Source organism: Glycine max, chromosome 8 (genome assembly GCF_000004515.6).
Source record: "Glycine max cultivar Williams 82 chromosome 8, Glycine_max_v4.0, whole genome shotgun sequence".
Taxonomy (NCBI): domain Eukaryota; kingdom Viridiplantae; phylum Streptophyta; class Magnoliopsida; order Fabales; family Fabaceae; genus Glycine; species Glycine max.
Genome location: NC_038244.2, coordinates 11,840,047 through 11,866,289, shown reverse-complemented (window position 1 = coordinate 11,866,289; position 26,243 = coordinate 11,840,047). Strand labels below are relative to the sequence as shown.

General features: G+C 31.3%; 2 protein-coding genes and 1 non-coding gene across 8 annotated transcripts; 2 read left to right on the top strand and 1 right to left on the bottom strand.

Annotated features, from left to right (window-relative positions):
* The first annotated feature begins 484 nt into the window (after positions 1–484).
* Positions 485–4,246, top strand: LOC100817432 (pentatricopeptide repeat-containing protein At5g40410, mitochondrial). 6 transcript variants are annotated; one of them, XR_005892565.1, is made up of 5 exons: positions 485–923; positions 1,113–1,230; positions 1,593–2,131; positions 2,746–2,822; positions 3,421–4,246. XR_005892565.1 is itself a non-coding variant. In XM_026129627.2 (5 exons), exons 1-3 carry the CDS (start codon positions 881–883, stop codon positions 2,060–2,062), a joined length of 621 nt encoding a protein of 206 aa, XP_025985412.1. In that variant the 5' UTR covers positions 485–880; the 3' UTR covers positions 2,063–2,131; positions 2,746–2,822; positions 3,421–4,246. The 6 variants fall into 6 exon arrangements, 1 of the variants encoding a protein (XP_025985412.1); XM_026129627.2 differs by having other exon boundaries at positions 1,123–1,230; XR_005892562.1 differs by having other exon boundaries at positions 486–923; positions 1,168–1,230; positions 3,962–4,246.
* A 9,526-nt stretch (positions 4,247–13,772) lies between these two features.
* Positions 13,773–14,244, top strand: MIR9746H (microRNA MIR9746h). The gene has a single exon (NR_126790.1). It is a non-coding gene; the product is annotated as a microRNA MIR9746h (primary transcript).
* Positions 14,245–21,973: 7,729 nt separating this feature from the next.
* LOC100814412 (DNA damage-repair/toleration protein DRT100) lies at positions 21,974–23,462 on the bottom strand. Its single transcript, XM_014778979.3, has one exon. The coding sequence runs from the start codon at positions 23,422–23,424 to the stop codon at positions 22,321–22,323; it is 1,104 nt and encodes a 367-aa protein (XP_014634465.2). The 5' UTR covers positions 23,425–23,462; the 3' UTR covers positions 21,974–22,320.
* Positions 23,463–26,243: the final 2,781 nt, after the last annotated feature.

The window sequence follows — 26,243 nt, the reverse complement described above, 5'->3', positions numbered from 1 at the left end:
AGGTATGCATGAAATCTCCTCACAAAAAAAGTATACATAGAATTAACCATTTTGGATTAGGCAACAATCTAGAACTAGTAGCAAAATATAGGAATGCAATCTTTTATCCTCTACACATGATTCCTTAATACCTAAAGATTGATACTTGTAATGACCTTTTTTGCAACTTTATTTTTTTAATAAAACAACAAATTTGTTTAACTTGCCGAAATGCCGGTTAAAGTTTGATTTCAAAAACTGTAAATTTGCATAATCTATTTTTTTATAACTATCTTGTGATAAAGGGAACATAGTTTAAAAGAATAGTTTTGAAGATAATCATTGCCATATATAATACATAGTTAATAAACAACAGTAATGAATGATCATATGTCATCTAGTAAATAAATATCACGATAACATAAATACTAGTGCTAAAAGAATGGTGTCCAAAGCCTTATGAAGTTACCACTACAGACGGAAGATATAAAGTACAAGTAAATCAACAACCGAAAAACATAACTGCAATATCTAAGCTACCCTCCCCTAAAATACATCAAGAAAGACAAAACCTAGATAGAGCAATTAACTATCCCTATACTACTCCGACTGAGCAAAAGCAAGATCAGTGCTAACCCTACCCCAAGATAGCTCCAAGAAGTCCCCAAAGAAGACGAAGGCAGATCAAAAGACGATGCGGGAGAAGTAGGGGGAACATACATGTACTTGGGAGTATGAGCATTAACGAGGATGAATGGCAATGGTATCTCAATAGGTGGTACAACAGGCAGTGCACCAATGGGCAAAAGAGAAAGTACGACATCACCAAAAAAAGCTATCTTGGTCAGTGCCATGATGATGGGCCAGTGCCCACCACCAGTCCTAATGGTGAGATGAAACAATGGGTCCCTCTGCGTCTCCATCTTTAGTTGAAAGACAAAAAGGTTATTCTTTTCCCTTCTTCCCTCATGAATCCCTCCCCTTCTCAGGTTATTTTTTTCCCTGCTTATGGAAATACAACGAAATCAAGATTCTGTTGTACAGTTTGTACAATGGAAATCATGATTCCCTTTTTTTTTTTTTTTTGGTTTTCTAGAAACATTCAGTCTCCCTTACTGAATGTTTCTCATAAGGTCTTTGCAGAGATCGGCAAGCCTGATAAAGTGGCATTGACTGCAATGCTTGCAGGGTATGCCATGCATGGGCAAGGGAAAGAAGCAATAGAGTTCTTTCAAAGGACTGTATTGGAAGGTATGAAGCCTGATCATGTTACTTTTGCTCTGTTAAGTGCTTGTAGCCACTCAGGGCTTGTCAAGGAAGGAAAGTACTACTTTCAAATTATGTCTGATATTTACGGAGTTAAACCCCAATTGGATCACTATTAATGTATGGTTGATCTTCTTGGCCACCATGGTCTACTCATTGATGCTTATCTAATGATAAAGGATATGCCATTGGAGCCAAATTGTGGGGACTTTAGGGTGCCCTTCTTGGTGCTTGTAGGGTTTATCGTAACATCAATCTTGGGAAGGAAGCTGCAGAGAATTTGATTGCATTAAATCCTTCAGACCCTAGAAACTATATCATGCTTTCCAACATATATTCTGCTGCAGGTCTGTGGAGTGATGCATCAAAAGTGAGAGCTTTAATGAAGACTAAAGTTTATACTAGAAATGCTAGATGCAGTTTTATTGCGCATGGAAAAAAAATCTGTTGTTTTGTGGTGGATGATTATTCTCACCCTGACTCAGACAAAATACACAAGAAGCTGGAAGAGATTATGAGAAAAATTCAAGAGGTTGGTTTTGTGTCTGAAACTGAATCCATTCTCCATGATGTTGATGAAGAGGTCAAAACAGATATGATTAACAAGCATAGTGAGAAGATAGCACTTGCATTTGGACTTTTGGTTAGTAATGCTGATATGCCATTAGTTATAATAAAAAATCTCCAAATAAGCCAGGATTGCCTCAACACTGCAAAATTTGTCTCGCTGATAGAGAAGTGTACAATCACTATCCGAGATTCAAAGCGATTTCACCATTTTTCAGATGCATCATGCTCTTGTGGTGATTATTGGTAGTGATCTCTGAAGGAGTTTGGAGTTGCAGGAATGATATTGTCATTGGTCGTAACTCATATGAGCAACTAGGTGATAAACTTGATTCTATATTATGAGCATAATTCCATCTATATATTCATATTCAGTTCTTCCTTCTAACCTAAATGTGCTTCCATTTTGTAAGTTGCCTACCCAATACTAAATGAGAAACCAACTTGAAACCTTTTAAATCTAATTCATTTTCTATTTGGTAAATTATAAATTAAAAACACTCGGATTAATTAATCATCACATTCCCTTGGTTTTTCTTTTCTTTTCTCTCTGACTGTTGCTTACCCAATACTAAATGAGAAACCAACTTGAAAGCTTTTAAATCTAATTCATTTTCTGTTTGGTAAATTATAAATTAAAAACACTAGTATTAATCATCACATTCCCTTGATTTTTCTTTTCTTTTCACGCTGACTGTTTTATGGCCTGCTTTTATATGTTGTTACAATTTCAAATCTATATCGAAGTTTCACATCTTTCAGAGAAAGTCATGGAAGAGGAAGTGATGAAATCTCAACTTTGTCATGAGTTATCCTTTGTAGATTATTTATGAGAAACAAACTTTGCCAAGGATATGACATTTCTTTGCCTGGAAAATGGCATACAAAAATCAATTTTCTTCCCTATTTATAAAGATTCATAATATTTTGCAGAGAGTTACATGGTTTTCAGACTTCAAAGCAACACTTTGATTCTGGCGGAATTGTGAAGAATTAATGTATGCACAGAGGTATTTCATTTTTTTTAAAGTTATGTGATTCTATTTCTTCTTCTTTTTCTCTCATTTCATCTACGGATCTCTCTTTATTCCTAAGAAATAAAAAGGCTTGTGGTGGCAAAATGCAAGGCTGATGGAATAGTTTTAACTTCTAAATGGTGTAAATGACCAAAGATAAATTTCTTTTCACCATTTCGAGAAGTTTTAGTAGTTAATATAACCACAAACAGCTATAAAGCTTGAAGTTAATGTGTAGAAAAACAGTTTAGAGAAGTGGAGAAACCGGTTTGTACAACACCGTAGTGGCTAGAGGCCTAGAGTAAATTGAAAATTGATAATGTATTGACTTTAGAGTTTAGACATATATTTTAAAATAGTATGCTATATTCCCCATAAGAATAGGATTACTTATGAGTTTTAATTGGAAATCTATTCAGTATTTTCTTGATTATCTGCCCACCTTCCCCAACCGAGGAATTAAAATGTAGCATAGTGCATATCTGGAACGTTTATACTTGCCTTTGCTTATGCTAATAGTTTACTGCTGATATACCTTTATCTATCATCTGATCTTACTAAATATTTAAAATACAAGCCAATTTATATGCAGTTCCAAACAAAACGGGAAGATGCCTGATGCTGTTTAGCCTACTGGACCTAACTTGTTAAAGCCTTGAGAAAAATAAGTATCCTCATATTTTAGTACATCAGAGGTTATCTTTGCCCATTTTATGATCAGGATATGTAAACTTTAAACTGTGATGTTTGTAATTTGTTATACAGAATAGATTCTCTCGTGTGAGATTTTCATATGACAAAAATATGTGAAGAGATAGACACAGACACCATGTCAAAATATATGGGACCTTATTTAAGTTTCTTGAATTTATCTTTCTCTTCAGTCTTCACATGACCTTGTCATGTAAAAATCTCACATGAGAGGATTCATTTCGCTTTGTTATGCATGTAATTGTTCTGTCTCAGTTCCTGACAAACGAACAATACTAAGCAGAAAAAAATTGACAGATGGCAGTAGTTGGATAAGTTAGAGTTGATGGAGCTACTCACTTACCTTTGCGTTGATAACAATGTCAACTTATTATGGCAAAAGAATTCTGGTTAATAATTATTTTCCTCAATAATTTTTGCAGAATGTCAGTGCAGCAGTTGAACCACAAGCAGAAAGTACTCACAATCATCTTCAGTTTAGAACTGTGGAGGGCCAACAAACAGAATATCCATGGAACGGACTCTGAGCTGTGGCCTTATGGCTACAAATATGAAGTTTGACTCAAATTACTGCTGTTTTTGGCTCTTTATTCCAAAGCATTCTTGTCCTTTCTTTCAATTTTTCCATATGTATGAACTAGTAAAACATGAAAAATGTTGGGATAGGTAGTCAAATTTGTACAGCAATTTACATCCTGCTTTACTTAGTCCTTATATTGCCTTATTAGCAGTTAGGAATAGATAATTTGACTGTGCATTATAGTACAAGTAGATAACCATAAGTATTGATGAAAAAAAAACCAAATTTGTTGTTTTCTACTAATCCATGTACATACGTAATTTGTTTGGCATAGTTATAACTTTTTCATTTTAGCTCTACATTTTTGTCCATGCATATGTGTGTGTATATATGGTTATGCAGCAAAGTAACTGATAAACTTTATTAAATATGTTAGTTTTCATAGAAAAAGATTCGTACAAAATTAGTACCTAATGGATGGATGTCCCGACTGAATCTGGATATGATGAATTATTCGCTAGGGTTCAGAGGGGGGTGGTACTTATCATTTCAGAATGGAAGCTATTTGGATAGTTTTGAAGAGAAAGTTATTTATTATATGATCATACGCCAACTTTTTGTTGCATCCATTTATTGTTTTACGTTGCTTTGGAGAATATAATATAAGGCATTGGTTGAGGGAAAGATTATTGTTCAAGGTTTCCCCATTTTCTTTTTTTATATTTTATTCTGAAGATTTCAATTCTATTTATAATCCAATTTCGTGCTTCCATTAATGAAAACACATCCGGTTATTTCTTTTTACTATCATTTTTTTGTTTAGATATCAAACAGTTTACAGTTATCCAATCGAGATTCAAGCACTTTTTTCATGACTTTGTGTTATGCACACTATTACACATGTTTTAACAACATTTTTTTATTCTAAAACATTTAGTAAAAATTGTTGGTAACATTTAAAATGTGTTGTCAAATATGGAAAAATGTTACTAATTTTTGTGGCATTTTATCAAATGTTGTAGTATAACTCATGTTGCTAAAACCTTTAGCAATACGGTTTATACACAACATTTGATAAAATATCACGAAAAAAATAATAACATTTATTCATGTTCACTAATATTTTTGAAATGTTATCAAAAGTTTTTAACAAAATTTTTACTTAAGTGTTAGGCCAAAAAATGTTGTTAAAGATCACGTGTGAATTAGTGGCAATTGCTTAAGCAAGATGTTGAATGTGATTAGTTCATAGAATAAATTGTCAATGGCTTACATGCCTTAGGCATTTGAGAAGTTATTTTTTATTAGATTTGTCGCAAAGAGTACTCTCGTATTAAAATCGACAAGTTTAACATTAGAAGAATGACATTAAACTTGTTGACGGCAGGATGTGAATACTCTTTTGTTTTGAAGTAATATACGTCTTCCTTGATTTGTTTCAAATCAAACCAAAAATAACTTCTGAGATAATAACTTAAAGTATGCTTGCATTGAGCAAATTTTTCAATTAACTCATTGCATTCAACATCTTACTTAAGCAATTGCAAGGAACATCTTAAAGCCATGAAGAAAATGTGCTTGAATCTCAATTGATAACCATATATAAACAACTTGATATGACATAAAAATGTGAAAGTAAAAAGTATTGAAACAAGATGTGTTTTTGGAAGCACAAAATTGAATTGTACTTGATTTATAAATAGGACTAAAACAATAATGTTTTCCTATTACTAATTCCTCATTACATTATCTATAAGCAATATAAGACAATAAATGAATGCAACATTCTGGAATCTGATCATCATTAACTTTCTCACCAAAACTATCTTAACTAGAATTTGTGCTAATTAAGCATGGAAATATAACCAAGGATTAAAGGCTCATAGCTTCTCAGAGTATGCAAGCTTCTCAGAGTATGCAAGGCAGTTATTCAAAATGAAAAAAAAAATGTAACACCAAATATTTAAAGAAAATGTTTATTTTAAAGTCATAAGAACACTAGGCGTGTACATGGATTCATGCATATGTAGGTCCAGTAGGGACACATGATAAAACTTTTCTAATTAAATTGTGTGAAAAAACGTGTGTGTTACGCTAATTATGCATCATTAGTTATATGTTAAGATCAAGAATCTTTCTTTCATAGATCAAGAATCTTTTGTAACTAAAATATGTTCGAAGATTATATGAATGCTTCTTTCTTTAAAAATTTATCAATTAACTCAGAGAAAAAATAGTACTAGTAGCAAATGGATCTCTAGTTTGAATTTCGATATGATTAATTTGGGTGTGTGCTACGCATGAAGTATGAGAAATTTAAGGAATGAGGGGCACAAGAATTTCTTCACGGCTGCATGGTGTGGAAGGAAAACTTGGTAGTGGATTCATCTGCTGGTTGGGTGCAACTCGCAACACAGTTACAAGGCCCATGTAGGGGTATGTATAAACTACTTCGGTAAAAAAAACTCGAACCGTAACTTAATCGAATTGATTTTGAACTGTTTTAAAATGTTTTGATTTTAAAATGTTTTGATTTTATATTTAAATAGTCAAATTAATTTAGAAACAAATTTAAAATTGAATTAATTTTAAAAAATTGGTTCTGAACTGAACTAATTTTTAACTCATTTTAAGTTGGTTCAATAGTCGAATCAGTTTCGAATTAATTTTTGAATTCTTTTTTTTCAAATAAAAAATAATATTAAAATGTAAACCAATTTGATTAACCGAACTGATTTTATAGAAACAATTTTATTAACATAACTCGTTTTATAAGATAATACAGTTATTTTTTCTTGAACTAGTTGAAAAAATAATCAATTCATCCGATCCGATTCAATCAGAACTTTTTTTTTTTTTTTAAAGTTTAAGGTTCTTACTGAGTTTAGTGTCGAAGTAGGCTTTCAAGGAATTTTATTGAGATCAAACGAGCTTGTGGTTTGTGACTCTTTTTCTTTCTCTTTTTTTTGGGTAGGTCTTAATTTGGATATATATCGTGAAAGGGTGAATAATTAATCAAGGGAGCAATATATAACGGTGCACTTTGACGTATTACGGGGTAGAGTACTAGACTTAGTTATAAGATGGAGCAATATATAACATCGCATTCCTCAAGAAGTGTCAAGTGAGTAGGACGCCGATGGAAGAGCCTGGAGAATTTTCTGTTCGTTTTTTTTTTTTGACAAAGATTGCAAGCACGCATAGTTCAATATTCTTATTTTCCATGGTTAGGCAAAAGAAGTTGTGGACGTGGATTCATGCATATTTGGCTCCAGCAGGTACACATGATAAAACTTTTCTAATTAAATTGTGTGGGAAAAAAAAAAACCAACGTGTGTGTTACACTAATTATCCATCATTAGTTATATGCTAAGATCAAGAATCTTTCTTTCATGGATCAAGAATCTTTATAATTAAAATGCGAATTCTTTCTTTCAAAATTTATCAATTAATTTAGAGAAAAAAACTGTACCAGTAGGAAATGGATCTCTGGGTTGAATTTCGATATGATTAATTTAGGTTCGTTTGTTATGCATGCAGCATGAGAAATTTAAGGAATGAGGGACAGAAGAATTTCCTCACGGCTGCATGGTGTGAAAGGAAAAGTTCATAATCGATTCATGGTCGTTGGGTGCAAATCGCAACACGGTTACAAGGTACGTATCACGGCCTCGATCATTGTTTTCATGGATTTTATGGTGATGAATTGCTAGGGTTCTGAGGGTGGCCAAGGTGAGTCCAAGAGGGTTAGTCTTGGCATGCAAGGCAGAGAAACTATTCTTGAGAGGGGTGTGCGTGAGGTGAAGCAAGAAACATTAACTGATTCTGAGGGTCCTAGCCGTTGAATCAATAACATAGATCAAGAATTAGAAGATCACTTTTTCTAGAGGGATTCATTTTGATTAGACTATTGACCCCAATGAGAGATTGTAGAAAGAAAAATTAAAAGAAGAGAGACAAAATAATTGATGTGATAAATATATGATTTGACAAAAATTGAAGAGGGATAGAGAGAAAAATGGAATAAAAGTGAGATAGATGAGAAGACAGAGTTTTACCATGTTTCTGGAGGGACTTGGCAAGGATGACATGATGCATGAAAACTAAGTCCAAAGAATTGTCCAGGGTTTTTGAAGTCATAAGAACCCTAAGCTGTGTCTTTTTTTCTATTTTTAGTTGATCTTTTCTTATATTGTGTTGATCAGCTCCAGCAAATTTCGTTAGATATTAATACTCTGTCTCTCTCTCTCCCCTTCGCCTTTAGTAAGGATCTCTTCTTTTTTCTTTTTTTTACTGTGAGATGTTAATATGTACCTCAATTGCTCCCTCAATAACCCTCCCATGATATCCATATTGCGACCCAGAAACTGAAGATAACTAGAGCTACAGATCGAGAGAAAGAGGACACATACACCATCAAGAAACGACTTTGAAAAGCCTAGATGGACACCGTCAAAAGTCAAATCAGTAAGAACATTTAACTTCTCAAGGAACCATCTTTCTTTTCTTCTCTATATGGTTCTTGATGTTAATTAGAGTGTTTAATTACTGATATGTCGTTGTCCTTGTAAGCCCAAAGAAACAATTGGTATACATTTTAATTAATAATTTTTATGTTGTTACTTTTTCTTTCTCTTTTGCTCTATTGTTTACTATTGTTTCACTTGATTAATTTTTGTCTGAAGTGAGATGTAGTGTCTATAATCCCAGATGATAGATGGAGGTGTTGACGCCAAAAGGGTGGTGGCAGCAGAGGAGGTGGAGACGGCGGTGTCGCGACTTCATTACTATGGTTTAATCAATGTTCTTGTTTCTTGCGGCTTCATTACTATGGTTTAATCAATGTTCTTGTTTCTTGTAGGAAAGGTTTGAACTTTGGATTTTGCTTACACAGAGAGAAGGAGTGGTGCGGCAGATCAAGAATCAGGTAAATGACTTGAATCTAACTTTAATTATTAATGATCATATGAGTTAAAGATTATGAATTTCTAAACCAAGTCTAGGACTATCTTAGCTTTTTATACTACATTCTCAAGCTATATTTGTTTCTTTTTATATGTGACCATGGGGAGACTTAGAAGTGTCAAATGCTTACGAAGGGAGAAGAGCCTGTTGAATTGAGGAGATCACGTAAACTTTTCTCAGGTATACACTACACACATTGTAATTTTTTAACTTCCCAAGGATATTTAGTAAGGGTGGAAAAATTTAAGTGTGTATAATCCCAGGTGAGAAAAAATTTACATTGTTCGGGTTACATACTCTAACTATGTGTATCTGTGTTCTACAATCAAGAATTAATCTTTCTATCAAAGATAATCAGGAATCTATGTAATTTAAATGCGTTTTCCGGGAATATGCATCCTTCTTCCAAAAACTGAAAGTGAAGACAACTAAACGCAGAGAGAAAGAACCTTTAATACCATGAAGCTCGTTTGGTCTCCAGAATCAGCCTTGAAATCCTACATCGAAACTGTTAAATCAGTAAGAACCTTTAACATCATGAATCACATAATTAATAATTTTCTTTCTTTAGCTTCTTCATTTAATTTGGAGTCATAAAAACACTAGGTGTGTGCTTAATTCGGTTATGTTCGACAAGTTATTTCAATTAATTTTTAATTTTTTTATTAGCTAAAACAACTTGTTTAATTATTCAGTAAACAAGTATTTTTACGTGACTTCTACCGTTCATTGTAATGCTACTTGAAATAGTATTTTTTGAAGTATTAGTGCTTCCAAAGCTTCTAGTTTTTTAAATTTTATTATCTTTTTATCCTTCAAATATTTATTCAATTTCTTTATTTTCTTTTTTAAATACTCCCATATAAAATCCAATTTTTGAATTCATCAAGATTAAGAGAAGTGATTAATTTAATTAATAACAATAAATTCATCTTAAATTTATAATTTTTTTCAAAACTATCACTGTAATTAATATTTCTTTCTCTTCTAGTTGGTTGACAATATATTATCTCTCTTCTTTGAATTAAGGGTATTTTTAGTCTTAAAATAACTAATGCAAGGCACATTATAGTTTGTGTCATGTAAAAAAGAATAAATATCATTTTAAACTTGGATCTTATAGATAGGAACATAAGGAGTATGTCAGTTTTTTCATATTTTTTATTTTCCACTTACTTCAATGAGTGATTTTATTAAATATTTGTAATTTAATAAGTTAGCTTAAAAAAAATATTTCTAACTTATTAACTTCTGGTTAGTTTTCCAACTTGCTCTCTTTGTAGCTTCTTACTAACTTTAATTTCCCATTAATATAAATTTATTTCACATTTTAAAGAAAATAATAAATGATAATTTCACTGTTTTTAAAAATACCTAAAAACATAAAATAAAACTAAAATAATAATTTCTATTAATTAATTGAAAATAGAAACAGATAAGAAAATCGTAAACCTGAAACTATTAATATATATGTGTGTCAATTTCAGCTTTATATATATTATATATCTCATATCTGGGATGACTAAGGAAAATGAGAAAAAGACATACATAATTACATACCGACGGTGGGTGTTTTTATAAAACGATGTAATCTATAAGTTTTGCACTTATGCTTTGTTTATTGCATGCATGCTCAAAACGATGTATGGTTCTTGATGTTAATTACATACTGATATGACGTTGTCCATGTAAGTTTTTAAAGTTGTACGTGTACATTAAGCCCAAAGAAACAATCGTTATACATTTTAATTAATAATAGATATCGATCCTAAAAATCAAATGTGGTTTTTATGTCTGTGGAATTTAGATTGAATCTAACACAAAAGTAGCATTGACCAGAGATTAAGAAAGTAAACTGCTACTAATAATTTTTCCAAGTTAAAGGGTTACCTAGTTCCTTAGACATCCTAATTATAGGAATTGGCATTAGTTGAGGGTGCTTAGTGATTAAACAGTGTCCATGTAAGCTTTTAAGGACTGTTTCTGGAGACCAAGCTTAACAGTGTAAGTGTCTCTTTTCTCTCTTTCTCTGTGTGTGTTAGAATGTGGATATTAGTTGGTAATGTTGTTCTAATGAATGATTATGGATATATATAAGCGGTTTGAGAGGCATTGACTTTAATTTGGCTCACTCAATTTGCACGTATTTTTTTATCCTTGAAAATAATTAATTTACATCTAACTTATGTTTTATTACTGATTTGTTAGTTGTTGTCCAGAGTATCTTCAGTGGCCAGAGACTATCCTATAACTGATTTCTTTTTATAATTTTTTCGTTGTTTTTATTCTTGCCTATGTTATAAGAATTGTTATTAAAAAATGTACCTAAGAGTATTATTACACTAATTGATGAAATTAACTGGAGATGATTAATTCAATATCCTTCTCTGTCTTCACTTCTTATTTAATTTTATTCCATATAGTACTTATGCATATTGTGCAGACATCACAGCCTATTAAAAATATATTTCTGTGTAAAACAAAAATTTAAGAAGTCATGGTTGAAGCATCATATTCAAATTCGTGAAGTAAGTAGAGAGGAAACAAGGTTCTGAAAACAAAAATATGTTGTTATGCTTTTTCTCTGTTCTCTGATAACCGAAAGTTTTGTGCTTCCTTGCCTTCAATTGGTTTTGCTTTTCAGTTTGGTATACTAACAGTAACATGGCATGTTTTGTGGGAGAAAACTCATTTTCCACATAACCATATGCCTTGGTGTTTGGAACACTTTGTTTTTGGTTATAAAAGTTTTGATTTTTAATAGGCTTGCTTGAAAAAAATTCCAGCTGAGAATGTGTTCTCCTTCTTGGTTTCAATGTACAAGAGGTGGCAGCTGAGGCCACAACATTCTGGTACGTATCAATTTTAAAGTACATCCCTTGATTCTCTTCACATGTTTTCTTCATTTCTTTCATCCTAAATATCTAATACTTGATAACATTGCAGGTGTTCTGTCACTCTTCTTTTGATGGCCAAGAAACACAATTGCTCCCTCAATAACCCTCACATGATATCCATATCGCGACCCAGAAACTGATGATAACTAGACCCACAGATCGAGAGAAAGAGGACACATACACCATCAAGAAACAACTTTGAAAAGCCTACATGGACACCGTCAATAGTCAAATCAGTAAGAACATTTAACTTCTCAAGGAACCATCTTTCTTTTCTTCTTTGTATGGTTCTTGATGTTAATTAGGGTGTTTAATTACTGATATGACGTTGTACATGTAAGCTTTTAAAGCTGTACGTGTACATTAAGCCCAAATAAACAATTGGTATACATTTTAATTAAGAAAATTTATGGTGTTACTTTTTCTTTCTCTTTTGCTCTATTGTTTCACTTGATTAATTTTTGTCTGAAGTGAGATGTACGTGTGTATAATCCCATATGATAGATAGAGGTGTTGACGCCAAAAGGGTGGTGGCAGCAGAGGAGGTGGAGACGGCGGTATCGCGGCTTCATTACTAATCAATGTTGTTGTTTCTCGTACGAAGGGTTTGAACTTTGGATATTGCTTACACAGAGAAAAGGAGTGGTGCAGCAGATCAAGAATCAGGTAAATGACTTGAATCTAACTTTAATTATTAATGATAATGAGTTAAAGATTATGAATTTCTTAACCAAGTCTAGGACTATCTTAGCTTTTTATATTGTATTCTCAAGCTATATTTGTTTCTTTTTATATATGAATTTCTTAACCAACTTCAAAACTTAGAAGTGTCAAATGCTTACGAAGGGAGAAGAGCCTCTTGAATGGAGGAGATCACGTAAACTTTTCTCAGGTATACACTACACACATTGTAATTTTTTAACTTCCCAAGGACATTTAGTAAGGGTGGAAAATTTTAAGTGTGTATAATCCCAGGTGAGAAAAAATTTACATTGTTCGTGTTACATACTCTAACTATGTGTATTTGTGTTCTACAATCAAGAATTAATCTTTCTATCAAAGATAATCAGGAATCTATGTAATTTAAATGCATTTTTCGGGAATATGCATCCTTCTTCAAAAAACTGAAAGTGAAGACAACTAAACACAGAGAGAAAGAACCTTTAACACCATGAAGCTCGTTTGGTCTCCAGAATCAGCCTTGAAATCCTACGTCGACACTGTTAAATCAGTAAGAACCTTTAACATCATGAATCACATAATTAATAATTTTCTTTCTTTAGCTTCTTCATTTAGTTTTATTCTTTCTTTATCACTTTCTTTTCCTCTTGATATGCACAAATGATATATACGTAATTTGTTTGCCATTGTTATAACTTTAGCCTTTTAGATATATTTTCTTGTCCTTGCACGTGTATACATGGTTATGCAACAAAGTAATTGATATACTTTAGTAAATATGTTAGTTTTCACAGAAAATATTCGTACCAAATATCCAATGGATAAGTGGGATATGGATGTCTCCATTGAATATGTATATGAATTATTCACTAGGGTTCTAAGGGAGCGTGATGCTACCATCTGAGAAGCTATTTGGATAGTTTTAAACAGAAAGTTAGTTATGATCAGATGTCCATTTGTTGTTGCATATATTTATTGTTTTACATTGCTTAGAGAATATATAAGACACTTGTTGTATGAAAAGATTATTGTTCTAGGTGTAGGTTTCACCAGTTTCTTATACCTAAATAAAATTGTGAAGAGTTCAATCCTATTTATAAATCAACAATAATCCAATTTTGTGCTTCCATTAATGAAAACACATTCAGTATTTCAAGTATCAAGTTGTTTACAGTTCTCCAATTGAGATTCAAGCACTTTTCTATGTGGCTTTAAGGTGTGTTTTATTGCATGAGCAAGATGTTGAATGCAGGGATTCATAAAACAAATTGTCATACTTTTGCATGCCTTAAGTTCTCAGCTGAGAAGTTATTTTTGGTCAGATTTAAAGCAACTTAACTACATATGTCACCTTAAAACAGAACAGTACTCATCTATTGCTATTACTATTGCGGTGCAACAAATTTAATGTTAGAAGAATGACATTAAACTTGTTGTGTATAGTATTTGAGTACTCTTCTATTTTGAAGCAATATAAGTGGTTAAGTTGTTTCGAATCCAACCAAAAATAGTTTAGCTTAAGGCATGCAATTGTTTGACAATTTGTTCTATTAATTCATTGCATTCAACATTTTGCCTAAGCAATTGCATGGAACACCTTAAATCCATGAAGAAAAGTGTTTGAATCTCAATTAGATAACCATTAGACAACTTGATATGACATAAAAAAAAATATGAAAATAACAAGTATTGAAACAGTATATGTTTTTGGAAACACAAAATTGGATTTTTCTTAATTTATAAATTGGATTGAACTTTCACAATAATAATCTAAGAAACTGGAGAAATCTAAAACTAAATCAATAATCTTTTCCGATGGCTAAAGTCTAATTATATCATCTAAGCAAATATAAAACAATAAATGAATGCAACAAGATGTTGGCATTTAATAAAAATTATAAATTTCTTAACCAAGATTATGAATTTCTTAACAGTATGCAACAGTGTGTGTTTTAAAATTTTATTATCTTTTTATCCTTCAAATATTTATTCAATTTCTTTATTATCTTTTTTAAATACTCCCATATAAAATCCAATGTTTGAATTCATCAAGATTAAGAGAAGTGATTAATTTAATTAATAACAATAAATTTATTTTAAATTTATATTTTTTTTCAAATCTATCATTGTAATTAATATTTCTTTCTCTTTTAATTGTTTGACAATATATTCTCTCTCTTCTTTGAATTAAGGGTATTTTTAGTCTTAAAATAACTAATGCAAGGCACATTGTAGTTTGTGTCTTGTAAAAAAGAATAAATATCATTTTAAACTTGGATCTTATAAATAGAAAGAAAAAGAGAATGTCAATTTTGTCATTTTTATTTTCCAGTCACTTCAATGACTGATTTTATTAAATATTTATAATTTAATAAGCTAGCTTAAAAAATCCAAATAAAATATTATTTAATCAATTTTTTTCTGATTCATTTTTTTATTGGAATGGCCTTGGTTTACTTATAAACACCTTCTTAGCTTCACTTAGTAGTACTTAATTATAATAAGTTTAGGTATGCATGAAATCTCCTCACAAAAAAAGTATACATAGAATTAACCATTTTGGATTAGGCCACAATCTAGAACTAGTAGCAAAAAAGTAAATATTTATAATTTAATAAGCTAGCTTAAAAAATTTCTTTCTAGCTTATTAACTTCTGGTTAGTTTTCCAACTTGCTCTCTTTGTAGCTTCTTACTAACTTTAATTTCCCATTAATATAAATTTATTTCACATTTTAAAGAAAATAATAAATGATAATTTCACTGTTTCTAAAAATACCTAAAAACATAAAATAAAACTAAAATAATAATTTCTATTAATTAATTGAAAATAGAAACAGATAAGAAAATCCTAAACTGAAGCTATTAATATATATATGTGTGTCAATTTAGGCTTGATGTTATGGTTCTTGATGTTAATTACATACTATATGACGTTGTCCAGGTAAGCTTTTAAAGCTGTACTTGTACATTAAGCCCAAAGAAACAATTGGTATACATTTTAATTAATAATTTCTATGGTATTAGAGTTTTTGTTACTTTTTCTTTCTCTTTTGGTCTATTGTTTAACTTGATGTTGCTAATTAATGCTAACATAGAGAGGAGTGGTACAGCATGTAGCATCAACTACTTGAGAGGGTCCCGTCCTAGCCGTTGGATCAAGAATCAGGAGAATAGTACCTTTTGAGAGTAATTTATTTTGTTTATATATGCTGCTTTTATATATGTATATAGGACTATCTTAGGTTTATATATTCTCAAGCTATATTTGTTTCTTTTTATATATGACCATGGGGAGATCTAGAAGTGTCAGATGCGTACGTAGGAAGAAGAGCCTGTTTTATTAAGGAGACTACGTAAACTTTTCACAGGTATACACTACACATATTGTAATTTTTTTTTCTTTATCTTTTGTATTGATTTAGAGGGAGATTAATTGCAATATATTCTTAATTTCCATGGTTAGGCAAAGAATGTCCAGGCCATGGATTCTAGCATCTCTCTAGTAGGTACACATATCATAAAACCTTTTAAACATTAAATTGTGTGAAAAAATTTACAACATGTGTGTACGTTACATACACTAATTTTGCGTATTTGTGTTATAAAATCAAAAATTAATCTTTCTTTGAAAGAAAATCAAGAATCTATGTAATTAAAATACCTTGTTACAGGAACATGAATCCTTGTTTGGTCAAAAACCGAAAGTAAAGATAACTAAAAGGCAGAGAGAAAGAAGACTTACACGCACACACTATGAAGTTCGTTTGATCAGCCTTAAAATCTTACATCGACACTCTTAAATCAGTAAGAACCTTTGTCACCATGAATCATCAAACACATGATTAATAATTTTCTTTCTTTAGCTTTTTCATTGTCTTTTCGCTTCTTTATCACTTTCTTTTCCTCTTGATATTTGATATGCTTATATAGTTAAAATTCTATAAATTAATAATGTCAAGATCGAAGAAATTTATTAATTTAGAGAGTTATTAATTTATCGATAAATTAATAATTATTAATTTAAAGAGTTTTTAAGTAATTATATATATATATATATATATATATATATATATATATATATATATATATATATATATATATATTATGTCAATCTTCCCACACAACTTATGAGTGAGATTGGTTTTTTAAGATTTTTCAAAAATTTTAAATTTAAATTATTTTTATTATAAATATGCTATTATTATCAAATTTAAATTAAATCATATTTTATTCTATTATAAATTACAACATTTTTAATTATATTAAGTTATTAGTATTATTGTTGTTGCTATTATTTATTCTACTTTTTTTTAATCCAAACTAAGTCATATTCTACTTGTAGTTCTATCAACTAGTATTATTTTTAAAATATTATTCTTCTAATTATATTATAATCTTTAAATTTAAATTAAATCATATTTTATTTTTATATTAATTTGATCCGTTAAAATCAATAAAGTAATTTAAATTTATATAGTTGAATAATTGTAGTAAAAATTTACTTAGCCCGTGCATGTGCAAGGTTAAAATGTTAGTTCCAAATATGTTTTTTTTTCTTTCAAAATTGAGATAAATATTGAGGGCATGTTGAACGCACGTAAATATAATTTCCTGCGAAATATAATTTCGTTTAGTTTGTTACTTTGTTTTCCTGCGAAGTTTTCAAAATTCATTATTTTTATGTATAAGTTGCTGATTTTGAGAAATCAATTAATATACATTCCGTATTTAATTATAAGATTTTCTTCAGAAATTCATTAATTCATTTTTATTAGATATTTTAATTTATAATGTATTATTTATTTTGTCTCCTAAACACTCTTCCTTAGTTATTTTTTTTCTAAAAATTAATGAAAAATAATAATTTTAGAATAATAATACAAATAATTGGCATATAAGATATAAATTAGTTAAAATATCATAATCCATGTGCTATGATGGATCCACCACCCTCATCAAATGTTTTAAAAAAAATGATGGTCCACCACGAACCCAAGCTAGACGCATTAGACCTTGTTCCTCTACTCGAAATGGATATATATCCTTTATTCTATTTTATTATGATATATAAGAAACATCGCCTATTTATTGGATAATGAATAAAAAATAGGCAAATATTTTAATTAAAAACTATTATTTATGATTTTGTTCATAGTTAGGCGTTAGATTAGGTTTTGTACAAATAGGTTACGGGTGCCTTTATTCTGATCAGGGATGAAAATGAGCTGAGCCGCTTGTTAAGGGCTTATGGCTTGACCTATTTAAGGCTGGGGTTGACTTGTTTACTATAAAGGTCAAACTCAAGCTTTTTAAAAAAAATTAGATAAAAAGACCAAAGTCAAACTATAAAAAAAACTTGTTAAACTAAGTAATAATAATAATAACTATTATCTATATAATTTTTATGGCATCATGAACGATGAAATGAAGTGACATAAAGTGTTTAGAGAGTTCACTTGCATGCGTAAAATTTTCAAAAAGAAAAAAGATTCAAATTAAAAGGATAATACAACCAGATTAATAATTCCAAAGAAAAGAATGTTTTGTAAAGACATTTTCAGATAATTTAAATATTTTTATTTGGCTATATTAATATAAATTATCTCTAATCCATATAATTTTTAATATTATGTTCTTTTTTCATTTTCTTTTGATATACTTTGTGTTTTAATAACTTGAATTTAATATGATTTTGTTTACCAATTATTTTTGGATTTGTACATTACGAAATTTTATAAGTTTCTTTTTTAGTTAGTATTTCATTAGATTTTAAAACAATTAATTAGTTAAAGACGTTTTTAAACAGACTTTTAAATAGGCTCGTAGGTCAAATCATACTTTTATATAAGTCGAACCAGCCTTTAAAAAAAAAATTATGATAGATAATGAATCTAGCTTAAGCCTTACTTATTCAATTCAAGCCGAGCTCAAACCTAATAAAATTTGACTTGACTCATTTCTACCCTTAATTCCGGCCATGTATAGTTTGGGTTATATGAAGCCTAACCATGCTATACATTTTAAAACATTATAAATTAATTTGTATGTCATTATATCATATGGTACAAGATTATTAGACTACTACCTTGACATTGTACGTCAAGAATTGTGATGCAATTAGTGTCCCTCTGATATAAATAGAGTTCCCACTTCCCATACATTTTAGATATAATTTATAAAATTAAATATTTTTTTATTCTTGTAACTTAACATTTTTTTTCATTTTTTTGTTTTAATTATTATAAAATATGTTTATTTTTTTAAAATCACTTTAAATAATATTTTTATTATTATTCAAAATTTTATCTAAAGGATCTTGAGGATGAAAAAAAACATATTTTACAAATAATAAAACAAAAAAATTATAAAAACATTAAATTGTATGAATGAATGAAAAAAAAAGCATGTAATCCTAATTTGCATTAACTGAAAAATGTATTTTTTTTTCACTTCCTTTAATAAGATTTTCGGTAAGTAAAATAAATGAAAAGTACTCAAAGAAGATTAATGTTGAGCGTGGGTTCACAACATATATTGTCCGTACGTGAGAAGGTGTTTTGTATGACCGAAAGTGTAAAAATTAATTACGAGAGTAAAAATGTACTTAAAGAAAAGACAACAATGATTTACAAAATTAATGTGATGAACACTACATGATTAATATTTTAGTCTGAAAGCATCCAAGAATCTCTCTAATGGTGGTTCATTCCTAGGCCCGTCCCTTTGCTATCTTTCTAGCTAGCTGGTACAAACTAAACTATTTATTATCATCACGTGAATTCATTGTGGGAAATTACTAATAACTATTCGAAAACAATTCCTAGCTTCTAGCTTCTGTCAAAGCTCTAATTTTTATTTTTCTTAGTTTAATATCTGTCTTTTTTTTTAGGAAGTTAATTTAATATCCGTCCAGTGATATTTAAACAGGTAGATTCGTATAAATTTGTGTGAAGACTATTTTGTACCTGTTTTGTACCATATAGGTAATATAGCATTTGGGTTTAATTGTTTTTTTGGTAAAAGTTTTACATGGGGCATGGGGCATGGGGCTGCTGCAATTATCGTGTATCATACTTTGCAAAAGGCTTATGCATCCTTTTCTTCTCCTATGTACATTTTATGCCCACCCTAATCCTCTCATAAAGTTGTAACAAAAAACAAGACTATTATTAGAGATTTCACAAAGGAAAGATTCTACTATAAAAGATACCCGTCAAACATTTTACTAGAAATTAGTGATGAACAAAATTAATTGATATTTTTATATTAATAATATGATAATAAAAAAAGTAACATAATTTAAATAGAGGTAGCATACATGTCCGTAGCATTTCAAACAATGCAGTGTTATTACTCAGTTCCATCCTTATTCTTTTACAAAGAGGACATATATAATTTATGTTTGGTTGAGTGTTAATAAAATTAATTTTAAAATAATGTGATTTATGTTTAAATATTTTTATTATAAAAAAATTAAGTATAAAACTCAGTAAAGAATTTTAAATTCAATAAAAAATTTATTTAAAATTATTTTAACTTAAAATTAATTCTAAATCTTTTTTTAATATAAAACTAAACATGTAAACTTATTTTTTTTCCAAAATATAAATTCAATTAATTTTTTAACATGAAACAAAGCACACCATAACATAAGGGGAGGAACAAACAATAATAAACATTGGTGTGGCCAGTGAGAGGAGGGTTGTAAACTTGTAATTGCTTAGAGTGATTGGATCATGATCCATACTGAACAGGCTTGTCTTCAATCAATCGGTCATGGCATTGGAAAGTGCAGGATCAATTCACATGCATAGAGGGCCACTTAGAATGTGAATGCCAGAGTAGGAATTGGGGGAGGGGTCCACGAATTCATTTTTGCTAGGGAAATGATTGGACCAAATTTATGGTATGTCTTTGGTAGAGTAAAGGCATGCACTATAGTGGGGGTATTAAAAAATTTATAATACTTACATATGATGTTTAAGGAAGAGTTAATAATCACTTAGTAGTGCATTCTCCTTTTTAAATGTGCATTCAATATCTCTGCTTTTTATTATCTTACATGTTACACGGATTTAAATGGCATAAAGACCTGGCTCGTAGTTAATGCTTATGGGAAGGGATGAGGTACAGCACCATGTGCCCCCCAAGTGGTAGTTGAGCTGCATTATTGCTCCCCCATCTGGGTATTCCAATCCTTCTATAAGGATCTAAAATGGCAAAACAGGGAGAACTTGGAAAATGAAAGCAAATGTGAGAAATTAACTAAAAAATTAAAAAAAGGGACAAACTTTTATTGATAGTATTATTTATGTACTCTACTTTGATTTTCATTAATCCATATCTTTAACATGATTTGTTTGGTTAAATCTTATAGTATTAACTTATCAAGACCCTAACCTAAAAGTAAAGCCTCTTGTATCACAAAAGAAGTTTTTTAAAAAAGAGGACAGATATAGATACAGATCCCTTTGCTCAAATACGTATACTCTTCTCAGTAAAATGCAATTTAAATTTAATATTCCTTTCTCTAGAGCGCTAGACTATCAAAATAAAATGATTCATTGTTGATTAAAATTATTGAAAACTAAGAGAAAGTCATTAAATAAAAACTAAAACACCCTCAAAAAATTATATTTTTTTAATGAATTCCAACCACTAATAAAAAGTTATATAAAAAAATGTGAAATATTGTTAACATTTTTCTCAAAATAATGATTAATGTTTTAGTCTTTCATCTTATTCGAAGTTATTGAGCATAAAATCTCACACTTAAGCTAATTAAGTACTCTCCCCCTTTCAAATTATATGATATTTAAAATTTTGACATATATATTAAAAATATAATTAATTTATAAAATTTTAAAGAAAATATTAGGAGTAATCTTTTAATGACTCGTTTATTCTTGTTATATACTATTTTCACTCAGCATTGATTAAAATTAATATTAAAAAATATTTCATATAACATTAATTTTATAAAATGACATATTTTAAAATATATATTTTTAAAAACGTCATATAATTTATAACAGATATAATACATCAAATCAAATTAATTAATAAATCATTTGTTATGTATCAGTTTGGAAAATTTGTATTTCCCGGGTACGTATATTTTTGCACTTAAAATATTCAAACCATAAGAAAATATCTACTGCAAAACTACACATCCACCTCAAGTGGTTCTCATCTTAAAGACCCAGAATGTCTCGTGCATTAATTAGTTCATCTTTTAACTGCCACAACGTAATTGCATACAATGATAATTGAATAATCTAATTAAGCGCACATGTAACTTTTGCATGTGACTATATATATAAATCAAACCCTTAACATTCACAAAAAATAAAAAATAAAACCCTTAAAATTAGTAAAGGAAGAACAGTAATGAAATCATTATCCATATATCTTCTTTTACATTATACTAGTAAAACAAGGAAGCTCACATGCAGCACAGGAATAATTTTCAAATAAGCTTGACCTCCCACACAAACATGAATTCCTTCCTTGAAACCCTTGTCTTGTCGTGCACGTGCACGCAGATGCCTATGCCCTCACTTCTTTTCCTTTCTCTCTTTCAACTTTCTCACTAAAACGTTATATTACACTTACACCACTTAACAACAAAATAAAATAAAATTATTACACCACACCTTGTAAACAAATCGGGTATCTATCCGGGTACGTATTCGGATCCCGGGTCACCCACTATAACTAGCAAGTCTTCAAGGGGTTCCCACACAAGCAATCATTGCTAGTAAACGACGACGCTTCGAGGTGATCGAAGGGTGCTCCGAGAGGAATGGATCCACACAAATGGTTATGGCTAAGATCCAAATGCCCGATAAACTTAGCCGAAGCCAACGAAGAGGGTACCCGACCCTTTAAATTATTGAAAGACAAATCCAAAGCCATGAAATACGAGTGTGACCCGAACACATCGGGTATGGAGCCTTCAAACCCGTTTCGACTAAGGTTCAAAATGCCCATACCCCCATTACTCAACAAACTCGAAGGAATTAAGCCCTCTAAAGAGTTACTATCCAAATTCAGTGTGGATAGAACCGGCATTGTCCCGAGTTCGAACGGGACAGAACCGGATAACCGGTTTGCGGATAAGTCTAAGTCCGCAAGCCGGTAAATCTTGGAGACAGAAACTGGTATTTTACCGGTTAGCTGGTTCCGGCTCAGCAACATGCGGCTCAGCATGCCCAGATTCCCGAAGTCTTCCGGAATCTCGCCGCAGAGCTGATTATTGCTGAGGTCCAGGTGTTTGAGTGAGCCCAGCTGGGTGATGGACGCTGGAATTTTGCCGCTTAGGGCGTTGTCGGCCAGGTTCAGGACGGTTAGACGTGAGAGTTTCCCCACGTCGGCCGGGATCTCGCCGGAGAGCTTGTTCCCTATGAGGTCGAGGATGCGGAGGGAGGGAAGCGCGGTGACGCAGGTGGGGATCTCCCCGGCAATGTCTTTCCAATCAGCGACGACGAGGGTGGTGAGGGTGTCGATGCCGCAGATCGCCTCTGAGAGTTTTCCGGTCATGTAGCCGGAGCGACCGGCTTTCTCGAAGATGGGGTCTTCGGACTCCCCGCGGAGGTTGATGTCGGTGACGCGGCCGGTGGTGGCGTCGCAGCTGATGCCGTACCAGTCGAGGCAGCAGTTGGAGCCCGTCCACGAGTTGAAGAGGCCAAGGTAGGGCTCGCTCAGCGCCTTCCGGAAGGCCAGCAGCGCCGCCCTATCCGATGGCGAGCAACCGCTCACGGCGGAGCACACAACGGCGAGAATGGCCGTCGCTAATAAGAGGAACGAGTGCCAAGCCATTGAGTGAGAGAGAGTGTTTAACTATTTCAGTGCATGTTTGTACGAGTTGTTATATATAGGTGTTGAGTGACCAAATTGCCCCTTGAATGGTGCTGTTATTACAGTCGGTGGTGACTCGGTGTGGTTTTGTGAGTGTTTGTTTCATACTTTTTCACTGTTACTAGGCACATGCCATTGCTAGGGGTATGACATGGTGGGGCTAAGCTTCATGAGCTGACGGTTCGTTTGTTTTGTGTAAATTAGGGTTTTATTTACTTGCATTTTATTAAGAAAAATTGATGTTTTTTAGAAAAGTTATCTTGAAGGATTCGGGTTAATGGTTTTTGGTTTAGGAATGGTATTTAAAAGAATTGATTTTGGTTAAATATTAAATGAAAATAATATTTGTATATGTTTTAAAAAAAGAGAAATTGATTTATCTCAAGCGTAACTTTTTAAGATATATAATGATTATTTATTACAAATATTAAATCTTAAAAAAAATGAGAAATAAATCTAAAAGTTTCATAGTTATTCTTGTTAGTGAATGTTTCTAAAAATGTTGTGAATAACATTTGTTGTTAAAAAAATAAAAAGCTCTAACAAATTTAATTTTATAATCTAGATTGTAACTTAATTATCATCGTGTTCTTTTTTTGGTAAGACACCATGTTGATTTCATGTAACAATACTACACATTGGCTTTTTAGAGAAACCGAGAAAGTACTCCTTATAATGTGTTTATGTTTGTTAATGCACTAGGATTTGTTACTTTACTTAGAATCATCATCAACAATGCTTTTTGACAGAGTGATGAAAAAATTGTATCTACCCGCGGGACCATTTTGTATTAATAAAGGTGATATATATAGAAATTAGATAATATTAGTGTGACGCACAGTTAAATTTAGAGGGAGAATTTTTTGGATTATGTCAAAAAAAATTATAATTGATAATTTTATTAATTTTTTATATTATTGGAAAAAAACTAAAATCAATTCAAATGGTTATGGCTGAATAATACACGGTCAATAACTATCTTTTATATAATATATGATTAAAACATACAATAATTTATTGGCAAAAGAACGTACAATGACCAATTTCTAAAGAAAATCATCGATAGGGATCAAAGAATTAATTTTTAACCAGGTCATTGTCATGTATTAGCCACGTCAATCTCTATTTTTATTTAAAATTAATTTTTTTCAAAATTATATTAAAGTATGTTTAAACGACAAAAAAAAACACACACACATGTATAAACAAGGACATTTTCAAAAAAGTTTTTTCGGTACATGTTTACAAAGTAATTAGAGCAAGTCAATTTTGATTGAGGTGGAGGGTATTAGAGTCGGAATGATTAGGCATTTTAGTAATCATTTTGCAAGAGGATCAAATGGATGCTCAGATGCATCAATTTGATGGGTTGGCAAGGGGGTAGGGGGATTGAAGTAGAATGTTGGATGGTGGTATGCATGGCATGCTGTGGTCAGAGCTATTTGGATTGCCAGAAATGGTATGATTTTTAAAGATCAGAATTTATAGGGTCACGAAATCCTTGAACAGGTGAAGGTCAACAGGTGGAAGTGGCTAAAGCTAGGCTAAGAAGAAATGATTTTTTATTCTCTCTGACTTGATGATGAATCCAGTTGAGTGTATTCGGAAAACATCTAGGTGAAGCCGTGGTACTTGTTGGAGAAGGGTGTTGTTGTGCAATTTTATGTAAATGTTGGTGTGTTTTTCTACTAGTGACAGGTGTGGAGGTTGTGGTGTGTTGTTTGTTGTTGCTGCAGAGAGTGCTTTTCGGCTATTATGGTGGGGTTGTGGAGTTTGTGACTGTAGGAGAATGGAGGGGTGATGAAGGTTGGTGAATGGAACAATATTTTTCTTGCCTTTTCTCGTTGGAGCAAGCATTGTGATGTTGGGAGGTTGGTGTAAGGTGGAGGGTAGCTAGTAGGTTCTCCTTTGCTTGTTGATGGGATCAGTTCCTTTAAACTCTTGGTCTTGATTATTCTATCGTGCAAGTTCTCTTTTTTAGTAGCTGAGGGATGTGTAATTGTGTGGTTCTTTTCTTGGAGGGGGGTCATGGAAAGTTTCCAAGAGAGTCATTGTATTGTTAAAGTGTGGAGTTTTTCCTAGCATTGCAATATTCAGATTGATAGGGGATTTGATTCAAACTATTTGTGGGCACCAGGTTTTGGGTTTGTTTCAATTGTTGTTGAACCGAAAAATTGCATCAAACGCAAATAGTTGGCAGAAGGATTCGAAAGTGAATCAAGAATATGTTATTGTGTATGGGGTTCAAGGCTGGAAGGTTTTTTAGATGCTTCGGAGGAATTGCTATGTAGCGCTGATATATAGATGAAATCTTGAGGGCTCTAATGTAAAGGAATATCATCAGAAAGGGGGGATGTGAGTTAGCTTATTAAGCATGCATATGATGTTGTTACTTTTGTCCTAGTTGTTTTTTTATATTATTATTTTGGTGTAATTTGCATTGTGGGGGTTTATTTGGATAATAACGCATGGGGTGGCAATTGGTAATACGACTTTTGTCCTAGGTGTTTTTTCAATTTTGGTGTAATCTTTATAGATACAGCACGCCATTGTGAACTAGCTTTTGTACCTTGGTGAATTTTTAGTTTGGGCACGACTTGGGCTACAAATTGGTTTTAGTAATAATATTTTGCCTTTCATTTTTTTTAATTTAACCTTTCAATTTTATTTTTTTATCATTTTATTAGTTTGATAATCTTTAATAAAAACTAAGTTTATTGATTAAGTTTTTTCGTCTAGAATGGTTCTACCCAGCTCAAATAAGATTAATTTTTATGTAA